Here is a 16070-nt window from a genome sequence, read left to right as displayed (position 1 = left end):
GTTAAATGAAATAATTAAGTTAAGAATTTTTTATTAGTGCATTTTCTTTATTTATTATTTTATTATTTTCAGTGAGTTTGGTGTGAATGTGAGGCCCCCTAGTCCCCAGGGTGACAGTGACGGCCCCTCTCATCAGCCTGAATACCCAATTATAGTGAGTGAACCCCTATATCCACGAATAAAACATCAATCAAATTTTCTTGAAGGTTTTCGTAATACTTTAAGACGTGCAAAAAGTGAAGCTCCTGAAGGTGAAGCAAATACAAATTTTTGTCGGCGTTGGTCTGATGCACATCCGGTAAGAATATAAATTCCCCAGGTTAAAAATGTATCAATCTGCTCCTTTCTTTTTAATAATAACAGTATTTAAAACTATTTTTTATAAATTTAACAAGGTTCTAAAGCGGTTGCTTGTATGCTTTATAGAAGTTTTCTAACACTTTACTCATGTTAATGTATTTGATTTGGTGATAGTTACTAATAACTAGATATTTCTGTAGTAGTAGCTAAAAAATGTAATATTAGAATCTTTATAACTCTTTTATTTTTACTTGAAAAAATTCTTACAATGCCATTACACACTATGATCATTACCTTTGAATACCTACAGCAGGGAGAGAAACTGCATCCACTATTTTTGTTACCTATGGAACTATGTTCATAAATGACATTTTACAGCTGGTATTTCATCTTTACTTAGATTTCCAGGAATGTACTTCCTGAGACATTCATGGTACTTTGAAATTATCAAGTTCTAAGGAATTTAGTTTACTGTCTTACAAGCCTACATTTCTAGAATTTTGGAATTTTTTTCTGTGTATACAAGTTATACTAGTTATACTTTTTTTTATAATTGCTTTACATTTTTTTTATTTATGTAATTGCTATACTGTATGAAGTAATTTAAACAAATCTGATTTATAAATTTAAGTACCTTTCGGCTCTGGTATTTATTACTTACTCTACATACTTTTGCTGTTCAGAAATATTTAATGAACAAAAGTTTATGAAATATATTCTATTGAGTTTTAATGTTAGTGAAATTGTAAAAAATATTTTTGCTATATAAAAAGAATTGAAATTTTGTTAGAGTAATTTTAAAAACATTGCATATTTTCTTTTACTGATACTTAAAAAGATACTAGTATCACTGACTCAACACTGATTTAGAAAATATTGCTGTACAGTTATTTTTCTTCTTTTTTTTCTCTTATTTTATTTTTTCCTTTCACTCGGAGGTCCTGGGTTCAAATCCTGGTCAGGCATGGCATTTTTCATACGCTACAAATTTCCATTCAGGCTAAATGATCATAGCAGTCGATGCCTGCATACTCATTAAAAAAAATAATAAATAATTTTTATGAGTAACCTTTTTTCAAAATTAACTTTAGTCAACTAGTTTCTAGAACTCTAGAATTAATTAAGAAAACTACCTTTCATTAGCTTCCTCAATGAATAAGCGGTAATGTCTAGAGATTATGGTGGTTACTTAGTCATCACATATTTTGCCAAACTTCTTTCACTGATTAAGGAAGGTAATATATATGAGTTCATGTACTATAAAAAAATGCTGTACTGCCAATGGTTAGGTTAATTTTTCTTTTACAAACCAACAAATATTTTTATATATGTTTTAACAATTTAATCATTTTTCAAGTTTTATGAATGAGCAATTTTTTATATTGGAAATTACACATATCAAATTATCTATTTGGAAATTACTGAAAATTAATAATAGTTTCTTTAAATTACTAGCAGCTGTAAATTTTTACGAAGCATAGTTTAATAAATTTATTGAAAAATTTGTAATTGAGCTATGTAATAATATAGTAAGGTTTTTGTTTCTGCGTTCTACTAAAAAATGATAATGACTTGTACTACTTGTTACTTGTGTTTCTTTGGATATATCTGTAAGCATGTCTTCTACAATCTATTCTGTCATTTATGCAGTTAATTTGTCTTTTCAGTTTTGTTTATTAAATACTGCTCATTATTAATTTGAAAAATTAGGATTCTCCAGGAAAATAATTTCTTTCATTTATTGATAGTTGGACCTTAGATAGTTTTTTTACATCATAAGTATAATTTTCAGTGCTACAATCTTGAAATGAATCAAACATTTTTCAATAAAAAAGTTTGTATTATTTGTATTTCTACAAATTATATAATTCTTGCCCTTATTAAATTTTTGAGTAGCAAGTAGGGCACAAGATTTAGCAGTTACAGAGAAAGAAAGTTTTCTCTAAAATTTGGTTCTACAATGTAGGTTATACAGTAGTGATATATATTTGTTGTTAATCAAATCACTATAATAGGAACAGAATTTAAGTATACTCCATGATTTTGCATAACATGTTTTCATAAATGCTATATTTTCTTTCAGTAACAATCTCATTTTATTTAATAAGAAAATTAATTATTGTTTCAGTATTAGCTGAGGTAAAATTTGAACTTTGTAACTAACTGATCAATCATTTTAAGATGATATTATGTTTTACGATTTTGGTAACTAGTCCTACATGAGACAGCTCATTAAGATATAAGTATTAGAATGTTGATCCAGCGTGTATTATCAGAATTAAGAAATATAAATTATTAAATATATAAATATTACACGTACATTTAACCATAAGTAGTATTTTTTTTGGTGACACTCCTTAAGTGAAAACCTTACACCCCAGCATATGATGCATACTAAATTGTTACAAAACATTTATAACAATGAATCTAACTTTCTGGCTGATTGAATTCTTTTTATCAGGGCCTTAAGATAAATTTCAGATTAAGATAATTCTTGTGGCCTGAGCTGCAGGGTAGTTAAATTCAGTCTTCTGTCTTGGAAGTTGTGGGTTTGAATCCTAAACAGGCTTACCATTTTTCATAAGCTTCAAAATTTTCACATTATATTCCCATGCACAAACTTTGAGCAAATATGATAAATTAATGACTTAAAAAAATAATTTTGAATAGGTTTAGTGAGTTATGGCAAAGTGGTAATAAATGTTATGGAAAAATAAATTTTGCAGTTTCCAACTTATGTGCTTATCTATAGCACAGCAGCAGCCTACTGGCAAGGGCTTGTCTCATAATCAAGAGGTCTCGAGTTTGATTCTCGGCATCATTGTTTTTTACATATATACCAATGCAGATGATTTTTTATTTTGAAGTGTTACTAAGAACCATGCCATCATTTCTTTTTTGTTTTTTTTCTTGATCTCCATATAACTGCAGGAGTTTTTTTTTTCTTTTAAAGGTACTATTGGCTAAAACTAAAGAATATTTCATCTCAATGTCCAGTTAGAAATCTATTGGAAAATGACTGATTTTTCTGTTTTTATAGTGGAAATTGGTAAAAATGAAATTATAAATTTTAAATCAATCTTCACAAATTCATTTAAAATTTATCTAGCTTTAGTTATTTTTCTTTATAAATATCCTGTTTACTGTTTTAACTTTTCTTAAGAAATAACACATTATTTAATCGTAACACAGAAAATTGTGATTTGTTTCCTCATTTGTCGAAAACATTAGTATTGTGACATTAAACTTTTTAAGGTGTTAGTACTAGTTTTTTTTAATAAATCTATTTTTCATTATCTCAAATTTTAATTTCCTTTTTTTATTCTGTGTCTAATTATTTATTGTTGTTTCTACCAGCTGTTGTTACTATCACCGCTCATCTGTTATAATGTTTCTCACAATTAAATTAAAAATATGGATATCTACTAAATTATTGAACGATTTAGTAATGCTGAAAAAGATTAACATTGATTTAATTCTTCCTTGTATTAATAATTAAACTGTATGGAAATTAATCAGTTTTGTTTTGTATCTAATTCTTCCTTGTATTAATAATTAAACTGTATGGCAATTAATCAGTTTTGTTTTATTTCCTGCATAATCTTCAAACTTTACACTGGTTTCTGTGTATTTGTTCAGTATAAATGTTAAAATTGGTTTCAACAGGCAATAACCTTTATGAAAGCCATTTTTTTCTGTGTAGATCATGATTTAGTCAAATGAGCATTTTACTACTTTTTTTTGATGAATTAATTTATCACAGAAGCTTATACAAAAGTTGTACATGGGAGTATGGAAATGAAATTTTTTAGTGTATGAAAAATGCCATGCCTTTCTGGGATTTGAACCTGGGACCCCTGGATGAAAGGCCAAGACACTACCATTCTGCCACAGAGATTAGCAAATTACACATTTAAAATATGTATTTCGTTTAATTGTATTGTCAGTTTAGAATCAGTATTTTTCTATTTCTTGAAATTCTTTACATAAACTGTACTTAAGTCTATATGCAGCTTGTTAACCTTTTAAATCTGATTAACAAATTAATTTTTTTATTGTTAAACAAATTCTTTGTTGTCTAGTATAAATAAGTTGCTTCTAACATGTTATGAAAATGATTTTATGCCACAGTAACCATACTGTAATTTTATTAACTTATTTTTTGCATGAGATGAAATGTAAGTACATGTTTATATATATATAACAATTAAGATTTACACATACATGTAAACACATGTAATTTACATAGTATATAATTTTGTTTATTACAGAGTGTATCAAAAGTTCTCCCCGGATTTTCATAACCTATTCTACTCATGAAAATAATGAAAAAAGTTCATATAAACATGTGTCCTAAAATAAAATGCTTCGTTTGCGATTTACGGCTAAAAGATTTTGCTCAGATTTTAGATACTTGGTGAAATGAGGTTGTAAATTGCTGTCACAATTCTTCTTGAAGAAAGTGCAAGCAGACCTCAGCATTAAGTGACCAGGTAATATGAAGAGTTCAAACAGCTGATTATGAAGAAGGCCACAACAATATATTGATGCTAAATCAATGTTGAAAATTGTGTTGCACTATTTCATGAGGATTTACTTCTGCCCATGTTTATTCATTGTGTAAGTTGTTGACACCATCTCGAGTGAAATTTGCCTCGTTGGTAAATAAAACGTACTTGTAGAGTTGACGATTTCTATTCCACCATTTGCAGAACTCTAAGCGAAACGGACCGTCTCCTGGGTGTAGATATTGAACTGGCTGCTTATGATAAGGATAAAACTTGTTTGTTTAAGTGTCCTCCAAACCATCAAATGTGAAACTCCAATCTACTTAGAAAGTCATTGTGTGACGCCTGAACTATGCTGAACAACATCGATAATAATTTCATCAATAAAAGTGTCATATTGGACAGATCATTCGTAGCTGTTATGAATACTAGGTAGTGAACCTGTTTCCTGAAGATTGTGAAAAGTCGTGCTAATTGTTTTAGGATCTGGAATCCTGTGATTCGGAAAACATATTTCATTTTCTACTGCAGCAGCTGTAATATTGCCACTGCAGACACTCAAAATGAATACTATATCAGCGTATTCCTTTGTTCTAAATAAGTATGGCATTAGTTCAATGGCAAACCCATCATATTCAAACTAAAATTCACAGTAAACCTTCGCTAATGACAACACAGTTCACAATACCTGATATATTTAATGAACCTTACAGAATGATTTAAACATTAATGCAGTATTTTGTATTGTTAATTATCAATAGCCATTATTATTTTATTGCCAACTTTGAAATAATAATTTTTCAAATAATTTATTGTATTTATGTCATTAATAAAATAAATTATTATCTAAGTAATCTTTATTTATTTATTTTTATTATTTTACAATTGTGTAATTTTCAGTTTTTTAAAAATTATTTTAACAGCAATTTTTAATGGTAAATTTTATTTTCCAAATTTTTCACCAAAAAAAGAATTTGGTTTTTGTGTACATTTAATAAGTAAATAAGTATTTTCTGACAAATGTAGTAATGTACTGTTACTAAATAAGATTCAAATTTTTGTAACCTTTCTTTATTTTATTCAACTTATATTACACCATTTTGTTCAGAACTAAATTCTCTCAAAACAAGTTTTGTTTAAAAGTTTTATGTATTTATTACCTACCTGTTTACCAAAGTTATTGTATTTCAAGCATAAAAGTGTATTTTACTCTAATTTATTGGTTTTCACACCTGATTTTTCAAAAACTACTGAAGATATGGTTCTGGAACCTATTTTATTCAGTTATTCAGGTCAATAACCATAAGAAATCATTAATGCTGCCTCTTAATTAATGTCCTAAAAATTTCAATACAACCTCATTTCATGGGATAGCTGAAATCTTTCACAAATCGCAAATGAAGCATTTTAGGACATATGTTTATATGAACTTTTTCTATTATTTTCATGAGTACTTAGGAAAGTCCCAGGAGAACTTAGTGATGTGCCTATGTATACATATACATATATATATATATATATGTATACATATACATATATATATATATATATATACACACACACACTCACACATACATGTGTATGTATTTATTACATGTAATTAATTTTTTTTGTAATTATTTAGAAAGATGATGCACATTAAGAAGTCAATAATCTTAGCATATATGTTATGTTCATTGTGTTAATAGTCAATAAACAAGAAAACAATGTTGCTCTAACGTAGTTTTTAAATTTTTCTCTTGTTTTTTTGTAATAAAATTGATGAATTTTTTTTCAGTTTTCTTAATGTATGAAAAGGAAATAAATGGCAATTATGACAAACATTAGTATTCAAATAACTATATTTATATACTCTATTTTAATAGAAATGACTAGCGTATAGCATCAAAAAAGTGTCAATATGAAGCTTTCACCCCCAGTACATCCCTTGTAAGTTACACAGTACCCTCAACAAACATTTTGTTATTGAGTAGTGTAATAAACATTATTTCTAGATTAATATAATTGGTTATTATATACAGTTATTAGCTCAGCCTAACAATGGACCAATTTAATATTTAAGGTTAATTACACGAGGTCAGGGTATGTTTGCTGACATCATATGAAGTTCAGAAACTTGTTTAATTTCATTTTTGTTATTTAATAGCATTAATATTACATTTCTATTAACAGTAATTGAAATCAGTTGGCACAAATTTCAATGAAGTATATTTAAGAACAAATAATAAACATTTGATACAGATTACATGAAAAAAAAAAATGTAAACACAAGAGTATTGATACAAATTCAAAACATTACCCTTGTTGCAATGGGGCATATGTAATTTTTTTATTTTAAAATCTTTATAAGTCCAAAATTACAATGAAACGTCCTTTTTGGTAGATTTACAATCAGTGTGGTGAAAACAAGATATGCCAAGATTATTGACTTTTAAAAGTACATTATCTTTCCAAATAATTATCAATTTTTTAATTCATATAGTAAGTATTAAATCAGATTTGATAAAAAATAGTAAGATCATTAGCAAGTTTTTTTGAAGGAGCATTTTTTAAACTTATTGCATCTTTAATTTATTCATAATTTAAAAATGACATTATTGTAAAAATTAGCACATTAATAATACTTTGTTGAGTATATTAAACTTTCTCTCCTGGTCATGATCATAATATGAAATTTGATTACTTAACAATGTACAAGGAATTTCAAAAACTAATGTCCATTTCAAATCTTCTGTCATAAATATTGTTTAAGCCTGCTCAGCCAAGGAGGTAGGGGAAAATATGATTCTTTTCCACCAAATAATAATGTAGTAGCGCTTTGTGAGTTTGCACGAGAATGAAAACATGTTGAAAAAAAATCCCTTTTGGCACACCAGAAGATAGAAGTAAATTTCAGTGGTGCTAAGTAGGGGATAAAAAATTTTTCTGCCTTAAAGTTAAGCAAAAGTTCAAATTTACTCAATACGACAATGGTTGCAGGTGAAAAAAGTTTCACATGTTTAACATATGACAAGCCCCATCTTTCAATTCCAGCAACATTTTGGTCATCCTTTGCCGTAAAGGTTGATCATATCAAAAATTGGTTCAGGCAAAAATTTTAGGTAATGTTTAAAGGTCTAATGACCACTTTAAACCGTTGCAATACTGTGCCTATTAAGAGAGGTATGATTTTTTTTTCTTCGAAACCCCATTTTTTCCGCCTCCTGGGCCAGTGGTTGGTGATATCAAAAGACTTTACTTAGATTTAGGCCCTTATCCAAAAAGTAGTAGGAACTTTAAATGAATAGAATATTTTACTTAATAAGAAAATTATATTGTTTTTTAGAAAAAGCCCCCAATTTCCACACCCATGGTCCGATTTTGCCCATTAATGAACTCAACTGAGATTTTGGGTCATTATATTTTATGTATCAATTTGAAAGTGATTGGCCTAAAATTACAGCAATTATTGTGTCCAGAAGAAAGTGAAATATATATATATATTATTCTTTTTAAAAGCAATTCTTTTAATAACCATACTCCCCTGTACCAATATAAATTAATTTATATTTAATAGATCATTCCTAAGTACAGAGCAATTGAAATAAGATGACTTACCTTATTTGATTACATAACAGAAGCGCTTTCACGAATTTGATTCGCATCATCAGCTGCATACATTATATATATTATTATTTATATATATATTACAAAATTATCAAAAACCTGTGATCCATGATAACATACCACCCATTCAATTTTAATTTTATTTTAAATATATTTTTAATCTAATTAAACTTTTATTTAAATTAAACATTTTTAATTATAATCCCAACAAGAAATAAAAACAAAAAATATAAAAACTCTAAAAATATAAAAAATAAACGTTTTTTTAATTATGTAATTTTTATCTTTGTTTTAATTCATTTTTACATTTTAATTTTCACTTGATTGATTTTTTTAATTAATTGATCTTTATAATTTTAAACAGTTTTTAATATTTTATGTTTTTATCTCTTGTTGGGATTATAATTTAAATAAAAGGTTTTAGATTTTTGTATGGTTTTACAGTATGATAAGTTAAATTTAATTAAAAAAAAAAAATTAATTACTTTAAAAATACTTTTAACATAAAATTGTAAGTGAATGGGCGGCATTTTGTCATGGATCACAGGTTTTAGATGGTTTTGTAATAATATATATATATATATATATATATATATATAATTTATGCAGCTGATGATGCGAATCAAATTCGTAGAAGCGCTTCTGTTATGTAATGAAATAAGGTAAGTCATCCTATTTCAATTGCTCTGTACTTAGGAGTGATCTATTAAATATAAATTATGAGTGATTATATATATAAACTGACGGTGATTTTTGGGTCTGGGGGATGTGAAATGTGAAGATATGTAAAATTTTCCGGAAGTCGAATCATGGTACCTATTACAATAGGTAGCTTTCTTATGAAATCTACCTAATGAATGTGTCCTTTGTTGGCAGCTTATATCCAAGAAAAGGTATATTCCATTTTTTTTCTGAACCAAAAAAAATTAAATCTTATGAAAAAATTAGTTCAAACATATTGAATAGATGTCATGGTTATCAGGAATTTGTATCATTGATGTGATATTCAGTAAAAGCTTCTTAATCATTTATAATGAAATGGGACTCAGAAGACCATTCTCATCAACAATTAGCTTCTTCTTGGGGCAGAAATCACTGGTCTCTCTTTTAAAATTTACTAGAAATCATGGTGCATTCACTATAAACCATTGACCTCACCCTCTCTGACTTTCTCTAATTTAAAGTTAATGGGAATTTCAGAAAAAAGAATTTGGTCGATGAAGAAATGAAAGAAACTGTCAAAATTAAAACTGACTGGAAAGTTTTGTAGAGAAGCATTTGATAAATTCATTAGTAATGGGACAAATGATAATCTAATTTTGGTGATTACATAGAAAAGGAGAAAATGCATGAAGATATAATTTTTTTTCATTGATTTTTGTATTTGATATCAAATACATGTGAACTCAAAACAAATGTAAATTTTTTGAACATTCCTCATATCAGAATAGTATAATTTTTTAAATATTGAAATATAAAAAGATGAATATATGACGAATTCTCAAAAGCACAAAAATTTGCTAGTTGTTCCTAAATTTTTTTTTGTGGTGGTTAATTCTTATTGTATTAACTTAATTTAAGTAACATTAAATAAATTCTTAACTGTTCATAAGTTTTATTTGAATATTATGAATGACAAAGTTTATAATTTTAATTTAATGTTATGTGTAATAGAATAATTATTCCAGGAATCACTAAACTACAGTGATTATAATTACATTGTACTTTTGAAAAAATTTAATGTTTATTCATCTTCCTTTTTTATGCAAAATGGAAGAGGAATGAATTGTTTACCTCATCCTCTTGGGTAATACATTGCAAAGGTAAGATAGTCCAGTTGGAAACTACTAAGAAGAAAGTCATCAGGAGTAATATGAGAATGTTAACATCTTTCATCAAATTTTAGATGTTGACCGGCAAACTAAGTAGTATAAAACAGACAAAGGATAGGTTAAATTTAAATAGAATGAGATTTTTGAGGTTTGGTGTTAAGAATAAGCAGTATGATTATATCGGTTTTAAGACAAATTTGTCCTTTAACCCCTTACCAGTGCAACTGCACATATTCACAGTTGTAATTAACAAATCGAAGGCAAAAATCCATATGTCGGTTCTGGGACAACTGCAAACGCAAATGTACAGAAGATGTAAATGATCGAATTAAAAACATTTTATACTGCATGATCAAACCATATTTGTTTTATTTTCATTGTGTTCTTTAGTAATACCATGTGAAACTCATTTTTGATATATCCTCATAAGACACTGTTAGTACTGCAGCATGGTGTTCGGTGCAATTAACAAGGAATCAGAGTCCAAATTTTTACTAGAACTGTAGTGCAACTAACAAACGTGAAAAAACTAAATGATCAAGTTAAAACTTAATTTTTGGGTAACTGAGAACTGGTCGATCAAGAATATACCTGATGCATGTAACCGTTAGCCTTAAAACTTATTAACACATGCCCCATTTGAATCATGAAAATCAGACAAGTGGTCGCAGATATATTATAAGAGCACCTCTCAAATCAGCACTCTCAAGGACCCTGATGTTACCAATAAAAATGAAAAAATAATTTTCATCAAGACAGATTTAAAACCCAAACCATTCGTCCACAATAGCAGGAAGTAAAATAACATGTATTTTGAAAATGAAGTTTTTACAAAGACTGATTTCATTGCTGTTAGAAATTCATTAATTTGCCATTAAGTATAGAAAAATGATATTTAGCAAATTCAGAAGCAGTTCCTAAAGAGCAGGAGCATAAAATTCTGAGCTAGAAATCTGAAAACAAGTTTATTTTTTAGTATGAGACCACCACTCAAGCACCCATGAGATTAACTCAAGAATTTTAAATGGAAAGGATAGAGTTCTGACATCATTTTAAAAGGTATTGAAAAATGAAAAATAAAAATTTTGACATAAAATACTTTGAGCTATGATAACCCTAATCAAAAAATATTAGCAGCATTTAATATTTTTCACAGCTAGTTTCAAAAGGGTCTATAATAAATAACTGCAAATTTATTACAGTAAAAGGTCTGATATTAAATAATTGTTCAACAGTTAAAAAAACAAAATTCTGTAGTCTTTTACTTCAAAATAAATTTGTTTTTCTATATAATAAAAGTTGGGTTTACTATCAGCCACTTTTAAGACCAGCTGTGACAAATGCTAAATGGTGACAATTTTCATTAGGACTGTTGCAGCCTGAATTTTTTTACATACAAATTTTTGTTTTTCAGCATCTTTTAAAAAGTGTTTCACTACCCAACCTTTACCATTTAAAATTTTTGAGTTGAGTTTTGGTTGCAGTAGTTCATACCAAACAACAGATCATTTTGAGAGAAGAGGTTTTGCTAAATTTCATTTTTCTATTTTTAACTGTTATTTAAGAGTCTCTAAACTTTATTAACATTCTATAATTATTAATAAAAATCATCTATGATCATTACTGGAATAAATTAAAGCAATTTCTATAAAGAACATTACCATTGTTACATGTAAAAATTGAAAGTTGTCATGATCTACAGAATTTATCGGTTACAGTTAAGCAAGCTGTTAAACAGGTGAACTAATTTTAATAATTCATCATGTTCAGAATTTATCTGTTCATTCATAAGTATATGTTTATATTTTTCTAAATATATAAGTACACATTAATGCTGATTCAACTAACTTCAAATCAAATATTTGTTCTTTGTTATCAATTTTTAACAGAAATAGATTGTAAATTTTTAAAATTTTACAATTTCCATAAAAGAAAATGAATAATTTATTAAGAAATAGAAATAAAATTATTTTAAACATTCAATAAATATTGATAGCAAAATACGTAATTATAATTAAAATGACTAAAATTGATTTAGTCATTAATATTCTAACAATAAAATCATGTAATGTAATAAAACATTATATCATACATAATATATATTTTTATCTCTAATGTGTATGTTGCAATCTGTTCAACTAGTGAACAATAAGCACCCCCCCCCCTCCACAGCCTAGTGTGATGAGGATGATATGAATGACATGTAAATGAGGTGTAAACTTGTACAGACTCAGGTCAACCATTCCTGATATGTGTGGTTAATTAACTCCAACCACTGCAGTACATCAGTATCCACTGTCTAGTATTCAAATCTTTATAAAAGCAAGTAGCTTTTGCTAGGATTCAAACCTCAGAACCTTCGACTTTGAAAAATCAGATGTTAAGTAACTAACTTGAGACGAGTTAACCACTAGACAGCCCAGTGAACTATATACATAATACGCATATCAAATTAACAAAATAAAATATCCAGCACTATAATAATGAGAATTATATCACCAACCGTTTTATCAGATTACATGAAAAAGAATTTAGGACAAATGATTAATTATATTAAAAACAGTTATCCTATTAACAAATGGTTTAAAATAGTGTAAATTACACTATTTTAAACCACTTATTTTAAAATATGGAGATATTTTAATCGTAATATCTTGCTGTATTCATAGATGATTTTTGTTAATTATTATTAATTGCAACACAATCAATAACATGTTTAATAAAATTATATTTACCACGTATTTTACAAATAAATATATTCATTGATATTGATATAACAGGAATAATAAAATATTTTGGGTAAAATGGGTTGAAATTTTCTAATCCACACTTAACTGGTTTATGATTTTTATGGCTGAAACAGAGAATTTGAAGATAAAGAAAAAGTAAAAATAAAATAGTTTGCTCCAGTTAAGCCTACTATCTGAGCATAAATAATTTATTTATGAAATATGCAATTTGAATTGCATCATCCTGTCTACTTGGTTTTTATACATAAACAAAATTATCAATGTATTGCTGAAATTGTGTGCATACAAGGATCAAGTTTGCTTTTGCTAAATAATTTTTTTTTTTAATTGCCTAAGCTTTATCAATTTATCTGATAGGTTATGCTATACATATATATATATATATATATATATATATATATATATATATATAGCTTGTGTCTGATTTTACACCAAGTGAAATTTTAGACAAAAAAATCAGCTTCTTAGTGGAACATTTGGTTATTTTTCTTCATTACCTTTTTGAGTTTTCTATTAGTTAAAATAAATAATTTCTTATCTCACAATTAAAGTTGAGTTGTTAAATAATCAATTGTAAGTAAGCAGTAGTAATAATGATAACTAATTAAACAGAAATATTAGGGATTGGGGCTAGTTTATTTTCTCTTCAAATGCATAAATTACTATCTTATGACCAGTGAGTTCAGCAAATTAATGATTGTTAATGAAGGCATAAAAGTGCCCTCATTAACAATCGTGAAGTAATGTTATCAATGAACATACAATTGTTTAAAAAGTATTAGGTCTAGGAAAGTGTGCTAAGATAAAAACTTACTGATTAATAATAGATTTTTCCTGTAGTAAAGGGTTTACCAATAATTATAATTCTGAAATAAGGTTTATAATAGAATAAATGTCAGTTCTGTCGTACTCAGATTTGCAAACTTAGATCAGTGTATATATCTTAATGAGATTTTTAGTGTATTTTACTTCTTTTCTTAAAAGATTATTCTTCAAATTTCTTTCTTATCTTTCATACTTAATTTTATTAATCTTTCTTTGATATTAGCTGTTATTGATGCATTTATAAAAAGTAAAAAAAAAAGCAGTATAGTTTAGTATTGGCTTTTTGTAGTGATGACGAATGCCTGGAATGTATCATAGCCTAGTCAGTGAATGCAATTTACATATACTGTGCATGTACAAACTACAAAATAAGTCAAATATAAAAATTAGTGGTACTGTGGCTAGCAAGCGCCAAGTGTACAACTAGTCGAAGAGAATTATGTGCTGGTGTTAACTGGAATTTATATGAACATTGAGTGTTGTGATTATAAAACTGGACGATGGGAACATGTCGATACGACTTGGGACAGCAATAATAGTGGACATATCATTAAAAATCTTATTCCTGGTCATACATATAGCTTTAGAGTCATCGATTCATCATTGCCTAAATCATCTTCATTACCATCAGTACCTTCTTTATCATCTATACCTGTGACGATTCCACATGAGACTGGTGGTTGGCAACAGGATCATCTCATTCGAAGATATCAACAATTAAATAAAATATTGGGTAAGTTATTTTTATTAATTTTTTTTAAGTGAATAAATAAATTTATATAATTTTTAGGACTTTTGAACACCTGTTTCCCTGTTAGAAATATGCTGTGCTAATCTAATATTCTCACTAATATTACACAACACTGAGACCCTTCAGAATTTACAGCTTTATAAAGTTATTAATTGTTATGGGAAAGGGAAAATAAATAAAAATGCAAAAGACTATTAACATTATGCCGTGTGTGTATATATATGTGTGTGTGTGTGTGTTGATCATAGCCATGATCAAAATCAACAAGCATTTCATGCTCTTTATACTTGAGAAAATGAATATTGAAGTGGATTTTCTGATTGTTTATTGTTTCTGATCAGTATGCAAAGTCCACTGAATTATATGTGAAATATTTTCTTCTAAAATGTTTACAGTGAACACCAGTCAATAAGCATTTCTGATTGGTGTTTATTGTTTCTTGGATGCTGTACATTACAACCAATAAGAAGGTGAAATTGTCAAATGTGTCCCTTTGTGCCATGAAGTCATGCATTACATTATCATTACACAGTATAAGAGTCTTGTATATCTAATATAATATTCAGTTACAAGAAATGGTCATTGAATAAATTTGTTAAGTTTCCTCAAAATGAATGTGATTCTGAGCTTTGAAGACCTGATCATTGAGTGAATTCATCACTTTGGGTACACAGTGCTTTGTCTCATCCAATAGAAACCTAAAAGATAATGATCCTAGACAAATGTATAAGACAGCTACACTTCCACATAACATTACACATACATTTGTGTATTAATATTTTAAAATGATTTTTATATTATAATTTTTAAAAATATACGATATAATAAGGGTTTAACCATATTATTTAAAGTTCAAATTTTCATACATTACAGCTTCATGCGTGTTATACATAAACAAATCCATATTAGTTTATAAAAAAAATAAAATATTAAATAACAATTGTGAAATAAAATCTATGATCAGCAGAACCATGAACAGTAAGCTAATTCTGTATTCGTTTTTTAATAAAATACCAGTGACAATGTTTAGTTGCTTTTCATACTTTTCAAAATTTTCTGTAAGCAGGCAGGAATTTACATTGAGATGCTTGTCTAAAGCAAATTTACTGAAAATAAGTAATTCTATAAAATAAATAAATTTTATTTTTAATTTAAATAAGTAAAAATAGACTGGTAGGTAGGTTAATTAAAACTGAATAATATTTATAATTTAGGAAATTGTGGTTACCAAGTTTACATAGATTAACAATTAACTAATCTTTAATGTTAAATACATTAGAATAACTATTATTTAATAGAATTACTTATTGTTTTATTAAAAACAAACGTATTGTTATTTTAAAACCAACTACTTGGATGAGTAGTTAGTAGTATCACTGAATACCAGAATACCAGTTTATGTGAAGTTAATTTGAGATAAAATCCTGTTCAATCTAAAGAGGCTGATACTTTCTGTATTTTTGGCCTTTAATCTGCCATTTTTTGATTGGCACTAAAA

At 27.3% G+C, this 16070-nt stretch overlaps 1 protein-coding gene across 10 annotated transcripts in view; it reads left to right on the top strand.

Moving 5' to 3' along the window:
• Positions 1 to 16070, top strand: part of trio (trio Rho guanine nucleotide exchange factor) — a 1562448-nt gene that overhangs the window by 1532771 nt on the left and 13607 nt on the right. For 8 of the 10 annotated variants that reach the window (XM_075373360.1, XM_075373356.1, XM_075373361.1 and 5 more), the window contains 2 exons: positions 73 to 298; positions 14227 to 14554. In XM_075373360.1, coding sequence (XP_075229475.1) covers positions 73 to 298; positions 14227 to 14554 — 554 coding nt within the window. Of the gene's footprint in view, positions 1 to 72; positions 299 to 14044; positions 14555 to 16070 lie in introns of those variants that run through there. The other 2 variants (XM_075373366.1, XM_075373365.1) reach the window with 2 other exon arrangements.

Source organism: Lycorma delicatula, chromosome 8 (assembly GCF_047948215.1).
Source record: "Lycorma delicatula isolate Av1 chromosome 8, ASM4794821v1, whole genome shotgun sequence".
NCBI lineage: Eukaryota > Metazoa > Arthropoda > Insecta > Hemiptera > Fulgoridae > Lycorma > Lycorma delicatula.
This window is presented reverse-complemented; position numbering and strand designations above follow the sequence as displayed.